At 32.0% G+C, this 19769-nt stretch overlaps 4 protein-coding genes across 6 annotated transcripts; 3 read left to right on the top strand and 1 right to left on the bottom strand.

Moving 5' to 3' along the window:
- Positions 1-426: 426 nt before the first annotated feature.
- LOC119633824 (UDP-GlcNAc:betaGal beta-1,3-N-acetylglucosaminyltransferase-like protein 1) lies at positions 427-2178 on the top strand. Its single transcript, XM_038027596.1, has 5 exons — positions 427-741; positions 800-1136; positions 1204-1334; positions 1402-1897; positions 1969-2178. The coding sequence occupies exons 1-5, from the start codon at positions 709-711 to the stop codon at positions 2163-2165; spliced, it is 1194 nt and encodes a 397-aa protein (XP_037883524.1). The 5' UTR covers positions 427-708; the 3' UTR covers positions 2166-2178.
- Positions 2179-9410: 7232 nt separating this feature from the next.
- On the top strand, positions 9411-11562 carry LOC119633611. Its single transcript, XM_038027230.1, has 5 exons — positions 9411-9484; positions 9557-9627; positions 9762-9830; positions 9899-10030; positions 11027-11562. The coding sequence occupies exons 1-5, from the start codon at positions 9411-9413 to the stop codon at positions 11062-11064; spliced, it is 384 nt and encodes a 127-aa protein (XP_037883158.1). The 3' UTR covers positions 11065-11562.
- A 567-nt stretch (positions 11563-12129) lies between these two features.
- Positions 12130-14170, bottom strand: LOC119633970 (uncharacterized protein C19orf47 homolog). Of its 3 annotated transcripts, none has more exons than XM_038027831.1 (7): positions 14023-14170; positions 13799-13967; positions 13607-13731; positions 13403-13555; positions 13085-13347; positions 12687-13020; positions 12130-12615 (listed from the first exon to the last, which is right to left on the bottom strand). In XM_038027831.1, exons 1-7 carry the CDS (start codon positions 14039-14041, stop codon positions 12332-12334), a joined length of 1347 nt encoding a protein of 448 aa, XP_037883759.1. In that variant the 5' UTR covers positions 14042-14170; the 3' UTR covers positions 12130-12331. The 3 variants fall into 3 exon arrangements, with proteins under 3 accessions (XP_037883759.1, XP_037883760.1, XP_037883758.1); XM_038027832.1 differs by having other exon boundaries at positions 13085-13338; XM_038027830.1 differs by having other exon boundaries at positions 13403-13731.
- Positions 14171-15079: 909 nt separating this feature from the next.
- On the top strand, positions 15080-16522 carry LOC119633266 (E3 ubiquitin-protein ligase CHIP). Its single transcript, XM_038026724.1, has 5 exons — positions 15080-15383; positions 15451-15791; positions 15851-15956; positions 16022-16078; positions 16136-16522. Exons 1-5 carry the CDS (start codon positions 15261-15263, stop codon positions 16376-16378), a joined length of 870 nt encoding a protein of 289 aa, XP_037882652.1. The 5' UTR covers positions 15080-15260; the 3' UTR covers positions 16379-16522.
- Positions 16523-19769: the final 3247 nt, after the last annotated feature.

The following is a 19769-nucleotide window of genomic DNA, read 5'->3' as shown; positions in this document are numbered from 1 at the left end:
ATTATATATAAAAAAAACTTCTCTTTTATTCCTTGCTGTAATAATTTCAATTCCCGTGTATGCAACTTTTCCGTAGACCATTACAACTCGTTAAGTGCCTACACGAATTGATTGATGCAAAATCACTCTCATTTACAGGATTTCTGAAATAAAACATTTTAATAGTAACCATGCGAAGGGAAAGAAAAAAAATTAACATAAGAAACACATAAACATTTGTATCATATTTTTTTATGCAAAGCCATTAAGAAAAGGAAACGTTTCCTTGAACTTCTACTGTGAGCTATATATATTAGCCTAGAACAAATAAATGTTGAATCTTATGAAAGGTGTAAAGTTTTTTTTTATTATTTGTATTATCTTATTATCTAGTAAAACACATATACAAATACATAGATGAAAACAGAAATAAAAATTGAAAAACATTAAATGATATAAAAATCGCAAGCGAAACGTTATATATATACATAATAATGTATAAGAAAAGAAAAAGAACTAAGTATAGTTCCACATATACTCTGTTGTTGTTGTTAGTATTAAGAGAGAGAAATGAGATTTGATTTGACATATGTACTCAACATAAATAAAACGCAGCAGCAAATGGAATCATTGCTAGAGAATCAACAAGAAGAGGAAAAATAAACAAAAAATCTTCAAATTAAAAAAAAAAATTAACAAATAAACAAAAAAAAAACGAAAAGAGAACAAATGCCCCAACAACGCGAAATAAATGATGTTATTGTAAGTGATGTGATTGGAAATAATAACTTTATGAAAAATAATTCTCACTTTCGTTCAGTCAGTTATTATAACGATATTGAATGGTTCCAAATGGATTACAAATTGTATGCAATCGATTTTACAACAAACAGCTGTGAAGAAAACTAACAAAGCTCAAGATGCAACAACGACTAATATCTCAAATAGAACCAATAGAACCACATCGCTAATCCATTTAAATAAAGAGAAGAAAACGCAAAAAAATTTGGCCGAAGTTTTCGTAGAAGTTTGTGTATTTGATGATTGCAGCAGCGATTGCACCTTTCAGATGTTATGCGAATGGGAAAAAAAGTTGAAAGAGTATGATAACGTAGACATGCGGATTGTAACAAATATGACCGGTTCTAGTAAGGGGGGTAAGTTTAACAATAAATAATAGCTTGCCTCTCCTGCTTCCCCTCAACATTAAAATAACATTCTCAGTGGGTTATGGGCGAAATAAAGCAATAGCCGCATCCACCGGTAGTTACTTATGTTTTCAAGATGTCGATGACGAAATGCTGCCGGGACGTTTATTGAAACAATATCAGTTAGCCAAGCAATATAAGAACGCGGTAAACAAGTGCAAAGCATTTAAATATCATTATCAGAAACTCATCAGTTTTCATATTTGCTTAACAGATAATAGGCTCAAAATTCGTTCGTATACCTAGTAATGCCACCTGTCGGTTTACTAAATGGGCGAACGATTTATCGGAAGAGAAATTTAATCTACAAATTTTCACGTCAAATGGTCCGACCATTATAATGCCAACATGGATGTGTCACCGCCAAGTTTATGATTGTATACAAGGGGGATTTTGTGAAGATGGCTCGGGATGTCCAGAGGACTTGTTATTCTTTTATAAGCATATTAAGCAAAAAAACGGTCAAATTAAACGTGTCAATGAATGTCTGGTCAAATATCGCTATCACACAGAGTCTACCACTTTTAGTGTTCACGCAGCCACTATTTGGAATATACGATTGAAATACTTAATAGAAAATCAGTTGCAAAACATTCCTTGGAAAGATGGTTTTACTATATGGAATGCTGGTAAGCAGGGTAGGCGGTTTTTCCGAGACTTACCAAGTTTAGAGAAATTTAAAGTAAAAGCTTTTTGCGATGTTGATAAAAGTATGTTTCACTTATTTTTCATAAAGAAATATTTATTGAATTTATGCTTCTTTTCTCCTTATCCTCTCCAGATAAAATTAAGAAGAATTATCATTACTATGATATGGAAAAACGTCAGTTTACATTTTCGATACCAATTATACACTTTACGCAAGTGAAACCACCTTTGATAATATGCATGAAACTGGATTTAACAAACGGCGATTTTGAACGTAATTTAAAAAGTTTACAACTAATTGAAGGCCAAGATTACATATTGTTTACGTAAAAAGTTATACCGGATAACGGATAAGTCAGCAACAACGTCTTCCATGGCTTAGTGGAATTTGTTGTAACGGTTCGTTTGTCGGAGATGGTTTAAATTGCCTTAAGGAATAGTATTTCCCCCGATATAAAATGTATAAAATGTGATACCAGTTCGTAGCGAATGCTTGTTTCGCTTGTGATTGCTTGTGATTTATTATTACCATTGTCTTCATATGTTTAATGTATTCGGATCAATTCTTAGAATAAAAAGTAAATTTGTTGGGATATTTTCAAGACAAAACAACTAAGAACATTATAATCGGACCGACCGTCAGATACCCTACAACACTTTCCTTAGTGCAATCATCATTCGTTCATGAAATACCGCACGATGGGAGTGCTCGAAACATGACCTGCGATCCAAATTTTGTAAACTTAATTTACTTCCTAAAAATGCTATTATTTTTCGGTTTCCTTCATTAGAAACTAAAAATTGGACTTTCTCTTCATATAAGAATTTGCTTTCGATGATAACTCTGACAATTCTGAAGGGTTTACTATTCTTGAGAAATCTTATATAGAGTGAACTTGAAGAAATAGACTCACGTGGTTTAAATTTGGTTCATTCAATTTTTATGTTAAACCACTCTCATTTCGCTTTTCATCATAAAATATTGATAAATAGGCTTTTTTGCCACATAAACGTTTACGTTTCCTGAGAATCCTTATACTCTTTGGTATCCAAAAAATAGACCTACGTGGTCCAAATTTGGTAAGGTTCATTTCTTTGCTAATTTACTATTACGAAGCAATTTTCGCCATGAAATATTGAAAATAAAACGATTTTACCATATGAACATACAGTTTTCATATGAACAGTTATACAACCGCAGGTTTTCAAGAAATTGTCCCAGCTGATCCAAAGTTTTCACACAAAACTAGGGTTAGGGTTAACGACACTAAATGACAAATATGCGGCGTTCGAAAAATTTCTATAAGGGAAATATCTTCTAATCTGAGCATATTTAACTTTCCACAGTTATATCTCCATTGATGATATAACGCTTTGCACTCTTCTTTTTTTTCCTCATACTACTTAATTAACACGTAGGAGTTGAAGCAAGATTACAATGTCGACAAACAAAATCCATCTCTCGTAATAAATTTTAACGAAATAAGAAGACGATGTGGAACATGAATCTCAAAAAGCGGCTTTATTAGACTTTTTGGCATATATACATTATAAGTTTTTCAGGCTTTGGTTTAAAGAACTTTTTTCTAACTTTTATTTAGAGCCTAAAGTTTTCAACATATTTATTCGTTCATCTCTCATTCGTTAATTAAACTTTTGGTTTTCATGTTAGACTAAACTAACAAAACAAAATGTTAGTGAGTAGACAACATATTGTTAAAAAAAAGAATGGTTTGCATATTGAGAAATGGATATATAAAAATGGAATCGATAGAAATTTCGCAATTAAACTTTGAGCGACATCAATCTACTGTACGGAATATAGTATAAATGGAATGCAAATTCGAGCTTACTTTTTTCTTCTTCTTCTTTTTGTGAATTTCTTTACTTCGATAGATTAAGGTAGTTTTTTAAGAGAAAGGGACAAGGTTTACGGAGTGGTGTAAAAGTTTAAGATAAATGCTTGATGACTTAACGGAAATGCCTGATATTTTAACAGAAAATTCGCGACATATGATTTCAAATGAATAATGTTATTTTCTTCTTCTTCAACTCATGACAAAATCATGGTATTTTCGACACTTGGTTGTCATTTGTAAAAAAAACCTGCTAACTGTTTCTTCCACGACAAAGAACGAATGGTAAGTGGTTAAGGTTTGAAGAAGAATAATTACACATTAATATTTAAAAATTCTCTTTGCCTTAAGCGTTATTACCATGCACCTGCATATATATAAACATATTCTTTACGTTTTGCCGAACATAAATTCTTAACATTTCCAAAGATTTATGATTCTTTGGTACATACATTGAGGTAACAGCTGGGCCACTTTCTTCTTGTAATAGACGCTACCTGATTTCGAAAAATTCTTTTCGATTCTAATTTTCTAATTTTATTCTACCTATCGCGACTCTTTCGTCTTCGTCAAATCATAAAAATGCTATTTCAATATCGCCGTCATTTGGAAGATCTACAATATTCGCGTTCCCTCCTTCAATTACGCTACCATACACGCGTTACCGTCTGCAATGAGCTGCTTCGTTATTGCTCGCATCACACACAGCAGTCCGAGTTCTTCGGCCAACCACCGGAACATTCATAGTAATATGCGAACAAACTGCATGATGAATTTTTTCACTAAGCTCCGCTGCCATCTACTGCCATGCTTCTTCTTTACCTTTTTTTGTTCAGTGCTGTCTTGCTCCACAAGATGGATTATTTTTTTTTAATTTCTGTGAACGTTATATCTGGTATGTGCTGGCAGATACTTACTTATGTATACTTATATGCTTATTATAATAAACATGTATTATAATAATAATATTTATAAGGTAATAGTAATAATCAAATATATGATAAGAAAATAATAATAATAGAATAAAATAATAACCTGAAAAGAAACATGAAAAATGTAATAAACCAATTCTCAACTTAGAGTAAAATTTAAAACAAAAATTAATTTTCAATAACGAAAACGAACAAACATAAAAAAGTTGGTTTAAAAGGAAAATGCTTTGATAAAAAAAAGCCCGATTCACAAAAACACGGAAAAAACGTTGCAGTCGCTGATGGACGAATTTTCAATTTGAAGTACAATGTCGCAACAAAAATCTGCTTGATAGAAATACATAACAATTCATAGAAACAAAAAAAAGTCATACATGATATAATATAACAGAAATGAAACAGAGTTTAATTTTGTTTATTAAATTTTAATTTATTTATTTTTATAATTTTAGATTTTTATACGGTTTTAAATTACTAATTACAATTATACACTAAATGGCATTATCAAGATGGTGCCACGCTCTTACAGTTTATTGTGCCTAAGTAGGGATCACTAGCCAATAAAGTGTTTTATTAATTTAATCAATTTAATTTTGATTTTTTTTTTTACTTTCAAAATACTTGCTTAACACACAATAAACCGTTTTGAGAGCTTTCATCAATATCTAGAAAAAGGTTCTGCTTTAAAAGAAACACTTTAGAACTAGCGTCAATTTCTAAAGGTTCCCTTTAAAGCCAACGAAAAAATTGCTTAAAAAATTAAAGGCTTAGGACCTAATAAGATAAAATTTGTACTCTCGTAGTTAGTTTATGAAGCCGCAAATGAACAACGCATTATCCCAACTCAAATTCCAACAATAAAATATAAAAAATTGGTCTGTTTTGTCCACCAATTTGTTTATCCTCCGCCTATCTTTTTCGAAATAAGTGTTCAAATATATAATGAAGCATGCGTTAATAAAAAGGAGTAATGTTTGTACGTACCAGTGCAATACTGTAAACGCTTCTTAACAAGTTTTGCAATGTGACGAAACAAACAATTAAATATTACTGGCCTGCATCACTGTATATTACTACAACACGTTTCTGTAAAAACAAAACACCAACTGGTGGATATAAAAAAATCCTAATCGGTCCGTATGGGTCTTTTCGCTATAGACGGCATAAAAATATTATTTCAGATATGTGTCTGCGATATGTAAGAGTAATTGCATCTCCATAATATCTTGCAATTAAATATGATGTGCATTTTCCGTATATAAGCTGAGTATGAATATATTCGATTCAAACTATTTTATTTTAACAAGATTTGTAAGACACTTGTGACATGAACTTCTTAAAGTAAGTTTGGGTTCAACTTTTACTAGGTATGTTTGCAGAAACTATTTACTTATTTCACTATAAACAATTCTTGCCCTTTCATAAAAAAAATAATTCTTTACCAATTGTTGATATGATATATTAGTCCATTGTTGTATACAAATTAAGAGAAAGAACTTCAATATCAAATTCCTAATGAAAACGTCCTTGGTCAATCTGTCTCTCTTTATATAGTCTGTGACAAGTATTCTCCTAAAAAATTTCTTGACTGTATAATCCTTTCGCAAATTTCTGATTTAAATTAATCCCATGTCATTATGTGATACATAAATGAAATGAAACCATGAGTGAAGTAATTGCACGCAAAATTTGTAAAAATTCCCAAACTGTGTAACAAATAACACCTGAAATGACTTTACAAATTTATAAAACTAACACATAATCTCGCCGTTATTTTTTATATTATTTATTATATATATATATTTATATGTATAAAGTTTTAAATGAGAAATATCGTATAAATTATTGTAAATTTATATGACGACTTGTTGTTGTAATGCTGCCAAAGTAAATAGCACAAGGGATATACATTATTTTACAAATTTGTACAGAGGTTTTGTTTACTTTTAGTAAAGATTCAAAATCAATTCAAATCAATTTGTTACTTATTTACACATTAATATTCAAAGCTGGGTTATTCTTACTTATTTAAATATGTGATAATAAAACAATAATAAGATGATTCTCGAAAGATTTTCAAAACAAACAATTTCTGTAATTATTACACTACATTAATAGACGACTCATGTTAGTAATCAGAACGAAATGTACTCACGTTTTTGTAATAATTGTCTAAAAATTTCTGATTACTTTATATTTTATGTTTATGATTATTTTTTATGTTTCCAATTATCTCTTGCAAAAATTTCCATTTCCTAGAAAAAAAACATGTCTTGCACATAGCACACCTTTAATACGGTGTTTTTATATGTTAGAGGCGGCATGTATAATTTCAAAGCCTATATTTGTACCATAAAATATACAAAAGACATATAAAAATTGATTTAAGTTTACTATAAAAGACGACAACGAAAACTTCTAATATATTTTTTATTTTTTTTTAATATTTTTTTAAATAACTTTCTTTCTTTGCTTTTTTCAGAAATAACTGCATCACCATTCACTTCACAAAGTTGAAAATTCCTTTAAACCTTTTTTTTTATAAATAAGCGAATGGATTTTTTAAATTAATTTTTCTTCTTTTTTTGATTTTCAGTAATAACCGTATAACCATCCATTTCACAAACCTGCAAGTTTCTTTGGCTCTTTGCTTTGGTTGGTCATGAAAAAACCGTTAGCTGGGTTTTTTTTCTTTACATGTTGAATAAAAGTATCATGTGTTAAGAATAAGTTAACTTAAAGTTATGGCAACCATGTCAGCATTAAACATTTGCCATGAAGAAGAAGAACAACAGCAAAATATTGCGTCTGTTCATAGTTTTCTGGTAAAAGTCTAGAGTTCCCCGGAAAAGGCATTGATGAGCTGGGTTCTTTTTCAAAAATAGTGAACTCCTCTGTACAATAATAATGGACTTCTATGTTAAAAATAACAAACTCCTCTACATCTAATAATATTGAAAAATAATTTGCACTAAAGACTATTTTATATGCTATGCTCCTGGTTTTCAATGGTTCGCTTTAATGATTTATATGTTTTTTAATTCAAATCGGCTGTAGATTCTCTTAAAGAAGGTTTTCCTTTTAGTATTTAAATATAGGCTTAATACTCCATCCTGAAAACGCCATATTGTAGTCATCCTCCACGAGACTTTCAGTTAGGAATGTGTAATTCCTCTTACTCCATAAGGAATTTATTAGTTTGTTGAATCCACAAAGGAAAGAAGAGAAACTATAAGATTTCGATTCTATAAAAGAAAAGAAGTGAACACAAACGGCTTATGGTAAATATTTATAGAAAGTTTTATACAATATTTGCTATTAGTATTGAAGTATGACACACCGGTAAGTATATGTCAGTATGTCAATTGCATGGTCATTTTTTAATGTAAGATTATGTAGATAAATGTATAATCATCCATATTGTCAGTATTCTTACTCCCACAATTATTTCGCATCTTATATTGGTAAATGGAAAATAAAAATCAAACCAAACCAAACTGCGAGCCGTACGCCTGGAAACGGAAATTCCCCTTCTTATAAGCATATCAAAGACCGATAAAGACAAACCGATTAGTAAATCGGGTGTTTTGTTTTTCTATTGTTGTCGTAATTTTTCCTGCAGAATATTCCAACCCAGTTGTTTCAGTTTCTTTTTGAAACAATGGAATGGGCTTCATTCCTTTTTTCTCTCTCAAACAGTCAGTATCTTAACAAAAAACATTTTATTCCTTGTTTTCCATTGCAAATCAACTCAACCTACACAAATAGGATAAAATAATAAATAAATAATAATAATATTTTTATATAATTCTAAATATATATTCTTAACAAATAAATTTGGTAATAATCATTTTTAATAGTCATTTTTCAATTCCTGCAAAGAACAAGAAGTGAATTATAATCTCTAATCACACAAATGAAACAGAAGGAAAAATTTATCCCCGCAGTCGAAACTTAAGTTATGAAAAATTTACTTTTCTTTGAATTGTCCTTTTCTTATGTGTATATTAAATACATAACCCACTGATTATTTGTGTGCAGCTAAGAGTAACCAATAAATTTTTAAAAACTTTAAATTCCAGCTGTAGGACAAATCATTCTGATCGTTTTACTGATCGTCTTTTACCAAAGGCACTAACGAAGAATTACGTTTGCATATGTTAAGAGCATCAAAGAAATTTTTTCGGAAATCCTGATCAGATTTTTGTCCTCCAAGTTGAGTAACAACCACGATTATACGCCAGAAAATTCGTAAATTATATGAAGCCTAGAAAACGGACTGCATACCTAAGTCAGGAGAAATATATGTCCGCCAAAACAAAGTTCACAAATTCGTACTAAACCGTAATCCAAGAAATAAACATGTTTTCAACAACCAACAAAAAGAAAGTAATTCGGAAAATTTTTGCGTCAATAATTTACGTGTTATTGAGCTATAATTTGACATAAACATTTACATATTTACGCATGATTATGCCAGTAACACGCCTATGCAAAAAATACTGCGATTTATATACATTCAATTGCGGGAATGCACATTTGAGGCTCGCCGCAACGAATCCAGCTGGATAATAAGGGACACATCTCAATTAAACAACCAACTGTAATGCCCAAAATGCGACCCTAAATTTCAAATCGCCACATTACTATTTTGTTTTAAGAAAGGTATAAATTTCTTTGATAAGCGTACAAAATTTGCTGATCTGCGACTAGATTTCATTTCCATTTGAACGGGTGTTAAATCAGGCGGACGTAAGCCTAATAGCTCGCAACCTCTTTCAACGTCAATGCCCAAAACGTCACTGATCGTATTGCCGAAGCCAGCAATAGCTATCAATCCTATATCGTTACACTGCGCCCGGTAGCAGCGTAATAAAAAATTAGAAGAAACGGAAGAAAAAACCGCTAATATTGAAAATAAACGCGGGGAGAGCTCAGACCGGGACAACAGTTTTGTCAGTATTAGTAATAATGTGAATAATTCTATCGGAAGTCGTTCTCTAAGTAAGTGAAATAAATTGCATTGATTTTATATCAATGATTAAAATGTTGCGAAATATTTGCTTATTAAACAAGTATTTAATTGCGTTTGAATGTGAATTAGATAAAAAAACTTGGCAAGTTGTGTTTTATTTCAGATGGTTTAATACGTAACGAACAGTCTTGGGAAGAAGTGACCATTGTAGTGCCATGGGGCACTATCCAAGGTTTTTAAAGAACTTTCGTCCTTTTTTTGCTTTTATGTTATGTAGCTAAGGTATATGCTTTTTTTCAGGCAAATGGTGGGGTAGTCGCAATAAGCAACCGATATTGGCTTTAGACGGTTGGCAGGATAATTTTGGCACTTTTGATCGTTTATGTCCATTGATGCCCGCAGAATTGCCCGTACTTTGTATTGATTTGCCAGGTAGGTACTGAGGTTACTTCAGCTCATCCTACAATCGAAAATAAAATTATTCAGTTGCTTTTTAATATTTATTTGAAAGCATCTTCGCTTGTTCATTGTGTAAACTAAGAGTTATTTAACTGCAATTTGATCCATAAATATTTATTTCTAATTTAACGAAACACAATGAAATGGTGTGTAATGTCTAGTAAAAATTTCATAATAACACCCGATACCACTGAATATATATCAACATTGCCATTGCGATTGTAAGAAAGAAATATGTTTTCTATGAAGTCTAAATAATATTGACTTATTGGCCGGATTTCAGTTTATTTTTCAATGATTGTAGCCGTGGTAGTTAAAAACAGGTACGAGATATATCATCCCTCCCCTATGTTTATATCTCTTTTACGGTCATCAGCCAAGTATGGATATATATCAATTCCTTTATGCCGGGTATAATGTGTTATTGATAACATGTAACAGTCATTATAAATTTTGCGCGGAAAGTTTATAAAAAAATTTTCTATTAGGTTTTCATTATGAAGTAATATAGGCATTTTGATCTCGGCAGCGTTTTGATTTGATGGTACTTGATATCGAATTTGAAAAAGTGAAAATATTGATAATTAGGATTTTTTTGGTATTGTTGGTTGTATCCAAATAAAAAGATCTACGCAGTCCAAATGCGCTAAGTTCGATTATCTTATCAATGTAAATTTCTATCGCCGAACCAAATTTTTTCATTAGCGTTCGCTAGTATACCAAATTTCGTGAAAATATCTCAAAAATTACAACCTGTAGGTTGAATACTAAGATATGAGACGGACAGACGGTAGGCGGGCAAAAAAAAGTTAGTTCACTTCTGCTGCATGGACATAATAAAAGGTGACCTGGCCTGAGTATTGTATGCCTCCATACAAACTTAATATATCCTGTTACCGCAAGTGGTGTAGGGTATAAAAATGACAAAATTGAAACGATGTCTATAAAAAAGTTATGTAATTTCGGCAGCGCAATGGATGGCGACGCCGACAATATTCACCGTTTGATCTACGCAGTATGTTGAGCCGCCCGAATCAGGGCCGTGAAGCGCTCACGCGTGGTGATAATATAATCATAATAAATCAGTACTACTACGAATAATAAAAGTAAGTAATGGTATTAATAATAATAATATTTATGATATTTATTTTGTGATTATTTTTAGGTACAAAGCAGACACCACTCTTAAAACACGTCTCATGTCAAATGAAAAAAAAAATAAATACTAATTGTGATTTTTATAAATAAATAAAAATTTCGTTCAACTTCAGTTTTTGTCGTTATAAGAAATTTTTTCTCTCAAATAGCCCTCAAAAATACATAAAGGAAATAGGTAAACTTTTTTGTATCGGCAAGCAACCTCCCGTTTGCAAGCCAAGGAGCTTCAAGGTCTTGATTGTTTTATCCCAAATATAGAAGTTTATATAATTAACCCTGGGAAAAATAAGCCTGCAACCTTGCTTATGTAAATTTTAATTTTTTCTTTCTTTGAATGTAATTTTTACCCTGAAGAATGTTTAAAAATATTTGATTCACCATTTTTTTGATTTGATTCTAGTCCAAAAATTTTTTATTGCAACTGCAATGTGGCAAAAAAACATAACAATTATTTTAGACTAGGCAAAACAAATGTATATACAGTCAAAAAACGTTTCTTTTTTTAAAAAATTCTTTTGTCTAAATTAAAGGCAATTGCTTTGATTATCCGATGTTGCTCTTGCTTTGTTCGTTTATTGCTTCACTAAGAAGAAAATAATTCAACCAGTGCGAAGAAGGTTTTACGCAGAAGGTTTGTCGCAAATACCTGATTAAAGATGTTTTAATGGTTTCCTGATTGTTTCCGATTCTTCTTCCTTCACTTGGTCGCTTTTGCTCTTCTATCATCTCCTCTAGATATATATAGTATTTTGGAAAATACGCGACCTAAACTTATTTAATTTTACAAGTTACCCGCCTGAGTGGCTTCAAATTTCAAGTGCGCTTTAAAAGAAAAGAATTTATTCTCCGTTGTTTGGAATTTCTATACAAATTATTGAGAATATATACGCTTATTCTCGTATCGATGGCTTTTTTACAAAGACCTGTTGAATTATTGAGAACGAATATGCGCTTATTCCTTAAAGTGATACAATACATGCAAAATTATCGAGAATTTTATACGCTTATATATTATCCAGCTTTTCGTGCAGGAGAAAAAAACTATAAAAAACTACGTTACAGTGGCCATTTCTATCATTCATTCATTATTATTAGAAAGAGAAGAATAAGAACAATTTATCTTGTATAGCCTAGTCTATCGAAAACAGATTTTGCATTCCTTGATGACGAAAATGACGACGGAGGGGAGACATTGACCTTGCTTAACCGTGTAGAAATGCTTGCTACGCTGGCGTTATTAGAATTGGACGCTTTTACATTAGTATTAAAACCTAAACGTTTATATATGGGTAGATCTTTCTGTTTTGAAACTAAATCAGCCTTCATTTTCGGGAAGTATTTCATTTTAGAGAGCGTTGAATTTTTTAGTTTAGCAGGCTTCTTGATGGCGTGTAAATTGGCTGATGGGAAAATGTATCAATATATCACAAGTTGAACATCTTTTTGAAAACATCTGAAGCTTAACACTTACTTAAGCCCAAACGAGATTTAACGTTGAGTGTCTGCTCTCCGTTCAGCCTATTTTTGTATGCTGCATTATGCGTAGGTGAACTGTATTTTCTTCTAGGAGCGATTTCTCGAACTTCTGCTATGGAGGCGAATTTCACAATTTTCTCGCTGGCTCCAGGAAACTCAGTGCTATGGCTCTCCTCAAATACTTCGGCTTCTGATTCCATTTCACTAATAACTTCATCATCACTGTCCTTTTTCACAGGAACCTTTTTTACCAATAAAACTTTCTGCTTGATAGGTTTAACAATTGTTGTAGGTGTTACCCCCTTTGCCTTGACAATGGTAGACAGACGCTGAAACAATTAAAAAATTTTTTAATCTCTTCTTCCGTTTGCTTCTCAGGCAATAGTAGCCTACGTTCTTTGCTGTCTTCTTCAGTATAGGTTTAATTTCTTTTGGCACCATCATGGATTCTTCGGTTTTACCACCTAAACGCGAAAATATCGATGTCGAATTTGAAATTCTTTTATTTCCCAAGCCAGTTATATGTATTTTAATATGTTCCAAGGTATTGGAAGTATTGCTTGCAGTATTCTCCACTTCTATGCTAGATTTGGAATTTGTTGCTAGCCTTTGAAATACATCGCTCTTCTCCTTTGCGATTTCACGATCTGAATATACTACAGGATATGTAGGGAAATAGTTGAAAACTGTTTGCTTAATCACAAAACTTACATTTGGCTTGTGCTAGTAAGGCCTTACTCCTTTCAGTTGATCCAGTAGGCAATTTAATTTTATATTTACCCTCGTGCTCCGGTAGAACCCTCCGCGGTTTTGTGACGAAAGGCAAAGGATTTACTACCGCAGCTGAAGTGGCCACTGAAGTCGCTAAATAAAACACATTAAAAGAGAAAAGAAGATAAGGTTTAAAAGATTTACATTTCATTTGAATTTCTTCATTGTGAGGCGAGACTGGGTTGGCAGGTATAGCAGCTACAGGTATAGAATTATCGGAGCTTAGCACTTTTTCTCTGGCTGTCTGCTCATTAACGGTCTTTGCATGTCTCAAAAAAAGAAGGAATATGATAAAATTATTGCGACGCTATCACACTTGATTTTAATTTGCTTTACCTTAATATAGCTATGATATCGCCCATACGTGATATGCCCATTTCTCGGAGATAGTCTTTATTCAAATCCATTAACATATCGATCTGTATCCGGTTTTCTACAAATATGTGGGCATAAGAGGCCGCCGCAGGAGATGGTATACCTGATGCGTTGAAAAACTTTACCCATGCTAAAAATTGATATAAAGAGTAACATTTTATGGCATCATGAAAATTCGAACATACCTCCCGCTGTTATCGACATTTTTTCTCGTTAAATAAAATTTTTCCCGCTATTTATTTTTTTTCCACAATTCTTTCAAAATGTTTTATTATTTTTTCCTTAAAAAATCTCGAACAAATTACGGTAACTTACGAGCAAACAACACTTACGATATTTGCTATTTTTAACAAACTTGTTATGAATGTAGTGAGCTATCAGAAATAAGAATAGCAGGTGACTCTGGCAATTTTTTGATACAAAATCTTTACGTTAGGTAATCTAAAAAATATTGAACCAAATACAAAAACCACAATCCATATGTGAGGTGTGATGGGTTCGTGATAAGCATAAGATTACTTTACTCCAATATAAGAGAATTCAATTTGTTTGTTTATCAATCATTCAAAAAAATCCCCTTTTTTTTTCTTTATCATCAATGTGATTTTTCTTATTTATTTCCATACGCACACATAAAAACCGAACCGATATATCTGAAAATTTTTATATATAGATATGTTCATTGGTTTTAATGTATCCAACTTAAATTTCAAATAATGAAGAAAAATTCTAGGTAGGTAAAGTCAAGTGTCTACCTACAAAGGTTATGTTTTTTCGCATTTTTTTTCGTATGGATCAGTGGTACATTGGTATACTTCTCTTAGCCTTTTCGAAAAAGTAAAAAAGAGGAAAGAATAACCAGTGATCATTATGCGTAACGATAAATAAAACATCCTAAGCTCAAACATTAAATTAAAAATTGCGCTAAGTCGGTTGAGATAAAAACATTATATATGTACATATATATAAGCATTAAAAATATATATAATGTATATTGGTTGGACATAACATAAACATCTTCTGCTTAGTAAACATACATAACATATATACCCAATTTGGCTATTACCTCCGACAAATAGTTTGCGGAAGCCATATTCAGACTTTTATACGTTAGAAAAGGTTAATACATCAGCTTTGATAGCCATATACACATTTTATAAAATAACACGGAAACAGTATGCTGGACCGAATTTTTTTTCGAATTGAAAAGAACTAAATTAGAATGTGGAAACACTGTTTCTTTCGTGCTGCACAAAAAAGAAATAATAGAAAAGGCAGATCGTAAGAAACCAAAGAAAATCGTAAGGGCTGGATTTATTAGTGGAAATTTTTGAAACTTTATACTTGAACAGAAGCTGCTCGTTTTTCTAGCCGTGGAAAACGGTGGCCGTAACTTATATTATTTATTTATAATTCCGAAGCGATGAGTAGTAAACATATTTACTCCACCTGTAACTTAACTGACCTGCAGCTGAAGGAACAAGGTAACTGCTTGTTTTCCGCAAGGAAGTATGATGATGCCATCAATTGTTACACAAAAGCTATAGTAAGTTTGGTTTTACAAAAAAAAATTGCGCTGCTCAAAAAAGCAAATATATTAATTTGACGATTAGATAAAAAATCCTACAAATGCCACTTACTTCACAAATCGGGCCTTGTGTCATTTAAAATTGAAACGCTGGGATTTGTCCTGCCAAGATTGTCGTCGCGCTTTGGATATTGACGCCAATTTGCTCAAGGCTCATTTCTTCTTAGGACAATGCCTAATGGAATTGGAAATGTATGATGAAGCCATTAAACATCTGCAAAGAGCGTTTGACCTTTCAAAAGAACAAAAACAAAATTTTGGAGACGACATAACGTCACAGTTACGTCTAGCTCGTAAGAAACGCTGGAATGTGTTAGAAGAAAAACGTATATGCCAGGAAATTGAATTACAATCCTATTTAAATAGGTAGGAAACAAAAGTTTAGAAAATTGGAAAGCCTGACCCAAAACAATATTTTCTTCAAGGCTTATTAAAGACGACATGGAATCCCGTTTGTCCAAGCTAAAATTAGATCAAATTACAAATGAGGATTTGTTAAAAGAAAAACAACAAGAAATCGAACAAGAGTGTGTAAGTGTTTCGAAAAGAGATATTAATTTAATAATTTTTTTCAATTTAATTTTGGACTCGTCCAGGACGATCAGGTAAAAGAATTGAATAATATCTTTGCCAAAGTGGATGAACGCCGAAGAGTAAGTTGTATTGTGCGACTTTATTGGAATAATATTAATGTACAGTTTTATTGTTAGAAACGTGAAGTGCCCGATTACCTTTGTGGAAAAATTAGTTTTGAAATTTTAACAGATCCAGTCATAACACCGTCAGGAATCACGTATGAGAGGAAAGATATTGAAGAACATTTACAACGCGTTGGTCACTTCGATCCAGTTACGAGGGTAAAACTTACGCAAGATCAACTTATACCGAATTTTTCTATGAAAGAAGTGGTTGACGCTTTCATCGCTGAAAATGAATGGGCTTTGGATTACTAAACCCTGCTTATTAAAAAAAGTTTGTAATTCATGATTTAGGTATTTCCCAGTAAGCCCAGCGGTAATTCAAGATAAAATATTTTTATATTGCGCCTTACTTACGTACCCAAATTTATTTATTAATTGGTAAAAGAAAAGAAAAATTTATTTGGATGAAGGGCTTCTCCAGAAATTTCATTAAACACAAAAAGACTTATTGAAAATTGAAATATTTACAAAGCAACCTTCGTCATTATATGATATAATTTCAGCGACAGAACTGAGGTATTAAAATTCTAATCAATTTCGTTTCATATCACTTATGATATGAACCCCAAACAAAACGTTCGATTTATATCAAATATAATTTTTGAAAGACGAAACGATTCACGTAAAAAACGGCATTTTATCATCGCACCCACATCTAAGAGACGAACTAAAAACATTCTTTAAATATACGGCATTTTTGGAAAATATTGATCTAAAAACAACCAAAAACACTACAATGGGCTACAGTCCAGCATTAAACGCCTTATAAGTGCTCCGATGTGAATGGCGTTCACCCTTGAGTCAAAATATGCCAGTGTAACAAATTTCATCCAAAGTTGCGGGTTGTAAAAGTGATTCTGAATCGATCGGCATAACAAAATTGACCTATCTCACTATATGATGCATCCATGTGCTCAGCCTTAAAAAGTGCCCTCATTTCTAAATTACCTATATTAGCAAATTCTTTCGCTAAGTTTTCCGTGATTATGGTTATGTCATGAACAAGGAGATAAGTAGCAATTCTTTGTAAAAACGTTCAACGTCGAACTGCTCCGCTCCATTTTATTAAGTCGACATCTCGTAAAGACGTTTATTGCAAATTAAAACGGCCAATGGAATTGCCAAATTTTTTAATGTAACCTTCGGTTGCGAAAGACATCAACATTTTTGAATTATGCAACGCATTGAAAATGTGATGAAGTTTTTATTTTTTACAAAATGCGAACAAATGGTGCAGACCGGACAGTTTTGCAAACTTATCGTACCATTTCTATTACATTTATATTGCAAATTTTATCCAATTTTCCAACTTTATCGCACTTGGTGCCAGTTAATCGTGGATTGAATACATTTTTCCGTTTTTCAGAACTTCTGCAATAATTTTATCCAAACTTGCCGCAAGATAAATATTGCTGTCCGAGTATTTTTTATTCGAATCGCGAGGAATTTTGCGGGATTTTAATAATTGTAAACGCATCTTAAATATAAAAGTAAAACTTGTAAAATTCTATTAGCTGTAATAAAAATTAATAGGTTATAAATATAACAGTACATAAAATAAAAAAGAGATTTCGAAACTTTTAACCGATGAATTAGCATACATTAATCATCTTTTTGTCTCAACAAATATGGTCTTTTTTTTTTGACTCGACTTTAACACCAGATTTACAGAAGCGCGACAATTTGAATGGTAAATTTTGTGAGTCGTCACAGTTGCAAAAATGAAGAAAGAAAGGGAGAATTTGGCATAAATATTCCTTAAGCTGAATACAGAAAAACTTTCACTTTCATGTTCAGTCCAAAAATGGTTCCAAACCTTTTATTGACGCGCCTACAATTAACGATAGAATCCAAGCTAATTTACATTAAAATAATTGACAAATAAATTTAAAATTGGAATTAAAATTCTACCATTAATTGTGAATCTATTAATAAACTCGGAACCATGCAAGTGTAATTATTTCAAAAATATATTTACGGACTAGAAAGTTATAGCCGAAATAAGGAAAAATTCGCTATTCTTTTCGAGATTGTGTTAATTCCTTCGGCATTGTACACGTGTATGTCGCATTTTGCAAATCCATATTACTGATCGATCAAGGAACGTTTGTGCCAAATTAAAGCATCCTGTCTTAATTTTTGTGACCAGCAATAGTAGATGTGGTTCAGAAAAAAACGACTAGACGTAAGCGTTTATTTCCTAAAGACCAACATGTAACATCTAAAGATATCGACTTCCTTATGGTGAATTTTTAAAATCAGAAAACCCGGCAGAAAGACGGGCAGTTGTATCGGGATCTTTTTCCATTTCCATTTCGTGAAGGGGCAATTTTCTATTGATTGGTATACTTGTTTCAATAGCATTTTTAAGAAACTCCCCTAATTCGGGTGTCGTCGTCTCGGTGTGTCACAGAGTTCATTGGGTGGCCTAAAATTCTATTTTGGGTTTAATAACAAACGCTTTTAACGAAACAGCATTGGAACACTTAAAGTCGAATGCCCGTTTTGTTTGGATTCATCATTAAGAGCTAACAATGTATCATCGGTCTGTTGACATAAAAATTGCTTTGAATCATCTTGAGGCAGTATAAATTTAATGTTAAAATGTCAGATGCATAATAGTTTAATTCTATTGGCAAATTTCTGAAATATGCTACGCGTCCACGGTTACAAAAAATAAACATTTTTAACAAACGTTAACCACAACAGCCTTTCGGAGCGAAATCGGACGAATAGGAAAGTATCAAATTGTTTAGTGGCATACTTTCATATTTCATTTTATTTAATCGCTTATTTTTATTTAGCGATAGAATGTTCAAACCGGACGTTTCGGGAGAAACTGAGCAGAAGTAATATTTTTCATAATTGTGTTTGTTTACGTAAGACGTTTTCGATTCGGTCTGTTTTGCAGCGACATAAAAGGAATTTTTCAGGTTTCGTGTTTTTATTTGGTATTCGCCAATTTTCTTTACTTTATTTGTGTACCAAGTAATAATTTTTCTTTTGTCATTTAAGATCCCATCAAAAACGCGGACAACACCCTTTAATAGAACACAATTTCTTTTTTTTTAAATAAATCTTAAATTCAAAATAAACCGTTTACACTTTATTTTTTTGCAAAATAGCGCGCGTTTTTTTTACATGTATGTTTATGAGTAAACCCATACGACTCATGGGGATGTTGATTCGATCGATCCTTCGCAGAACGAGCTTGTGTTCAGCGTACATTTCGTCATTTCCGACCAGACTCGAAACATTACCATGTATCTGGCAGAAAAACTGTACCTCTTCCCCGAAATTAAGGCAGTAACATCTTTCTCAAAGCCGCTGTCTTTTAAAAGAGGATTTGTAAACACTTTTACTCCATTTGGGGCACATATATATGATATGAAATTTTTGTGTGAATGTATGCAACGTACAGCGCGGCTTTTAAGGAAGATGTTCATATCGTTCGATTCACAATCAAGATTTGACGATAGCGTTATATATATATATGCTTATATTTATGAAATTTTTTTTTTTTAATATACGTTACGGGAGTTAGCACTTTGAGCGTACTAGACGAAGCCGTAGTGAAAAATGCAAAATTTTAAAACCCTTCCAGATCTATACCACAGATATTATGAATAATTGCTTATCATTG

The sequence above is a fragment of the Glossina fuscipes genome, unplaced genomic scaffold (assembly GCF_014805625.2).
Source record: "Glossina fuscipes isolate IAEA_lab_2018 unplaced genomic scaffold, Yale_Gfus_2 2, whole genome shotgun sequence".
Lineage (NCBI taxonomy): Eukaryota > Metazoa > Arthropoda > Insecta > Diptera > Glossinidae > Glossina > Glossina fuscipes.
This window is presented reverse-complemented; position numbering and strand designations above follow the sequence as displayed.

Bases quoted from the DNA above. Each gene is read 5' to 3' on its own strand.
- LOC119633970 (XM_038027830.1), bottom strand. The intron at 13,021-13,084 runs GTAGGCTACTAT...TAATTGTTTCAG, and splicing joins TGAAGAAGACAGCAAAGAAC to CGTCTGTCTACCATTGTCAA. The intron at 12,616-12,686 runs GTAAGTGTTAAG...TTTTCCCATCAG, and splicing joins TAAATCTCGTTTGGGCTTAA to CCAATTTACACGCCATCAAG.
- LOC119633824 (XM_038027596.1), top strand. From the start codon at position 709: ATGCCCCAACAACGCGAAATAAATGATGTTATT. The intron at 742-799 runs GTAAGTGATGTG...ACTTTCGTTCAG, and splicing joins GCGAAATAAATGATGTTATT to TCAGTTATTATAACGATATT. The intron at 1,335-1,401 runs GTAAACAAGTGC...TTTGCTTAACAG, and splicing joins CCAAGCAATATAAGAACGCG to ATAATAGGCTCAAAATTCGT.
- LOC119633611 (XM_038027230.1), top strand. From the start codon at position 9,411: ATGCCCAAAACGTCACTGATCGTATTGCCGAAGCCAGCAATAGCTATC. The intron at 9,628-9,761 runs GTAAGTGAAATA...GTTTTATTTCAG, and splicing joins TATCGGAAGTCGTTCTCTAA to ATGGTTTAATACGTAACGAA. The intron at 9,831-9,898 runs GTTTTTAAAGAA...GCTTTTTTTCAG, and splicing joins GCCATGGGGCACTATCCAAG to GCAAATGGTGGGGTAGTCGC.
- LOC119633266 (XM_038026724.1), top strand. From the start codon at position 15,261: ATGAGTAGTAAACATATTTACTCCACCTGTAACTTAACTGACCTGCAG. The intron at 15,384-15,450 runs GTAAGTTTGGTT...TTTGACGATTAG, and splicing joins ATTGTTACACAAAAGCTATA to ATAAAAAATCCTACAAATGC. The intron at 15,957-16,021 runs GTAAGTGTTTCG...GGACTCGTCCAG, and splicing joins AAGAAATCGAACAAGAGTGT to GACGATCAGGTAAAAGAATT.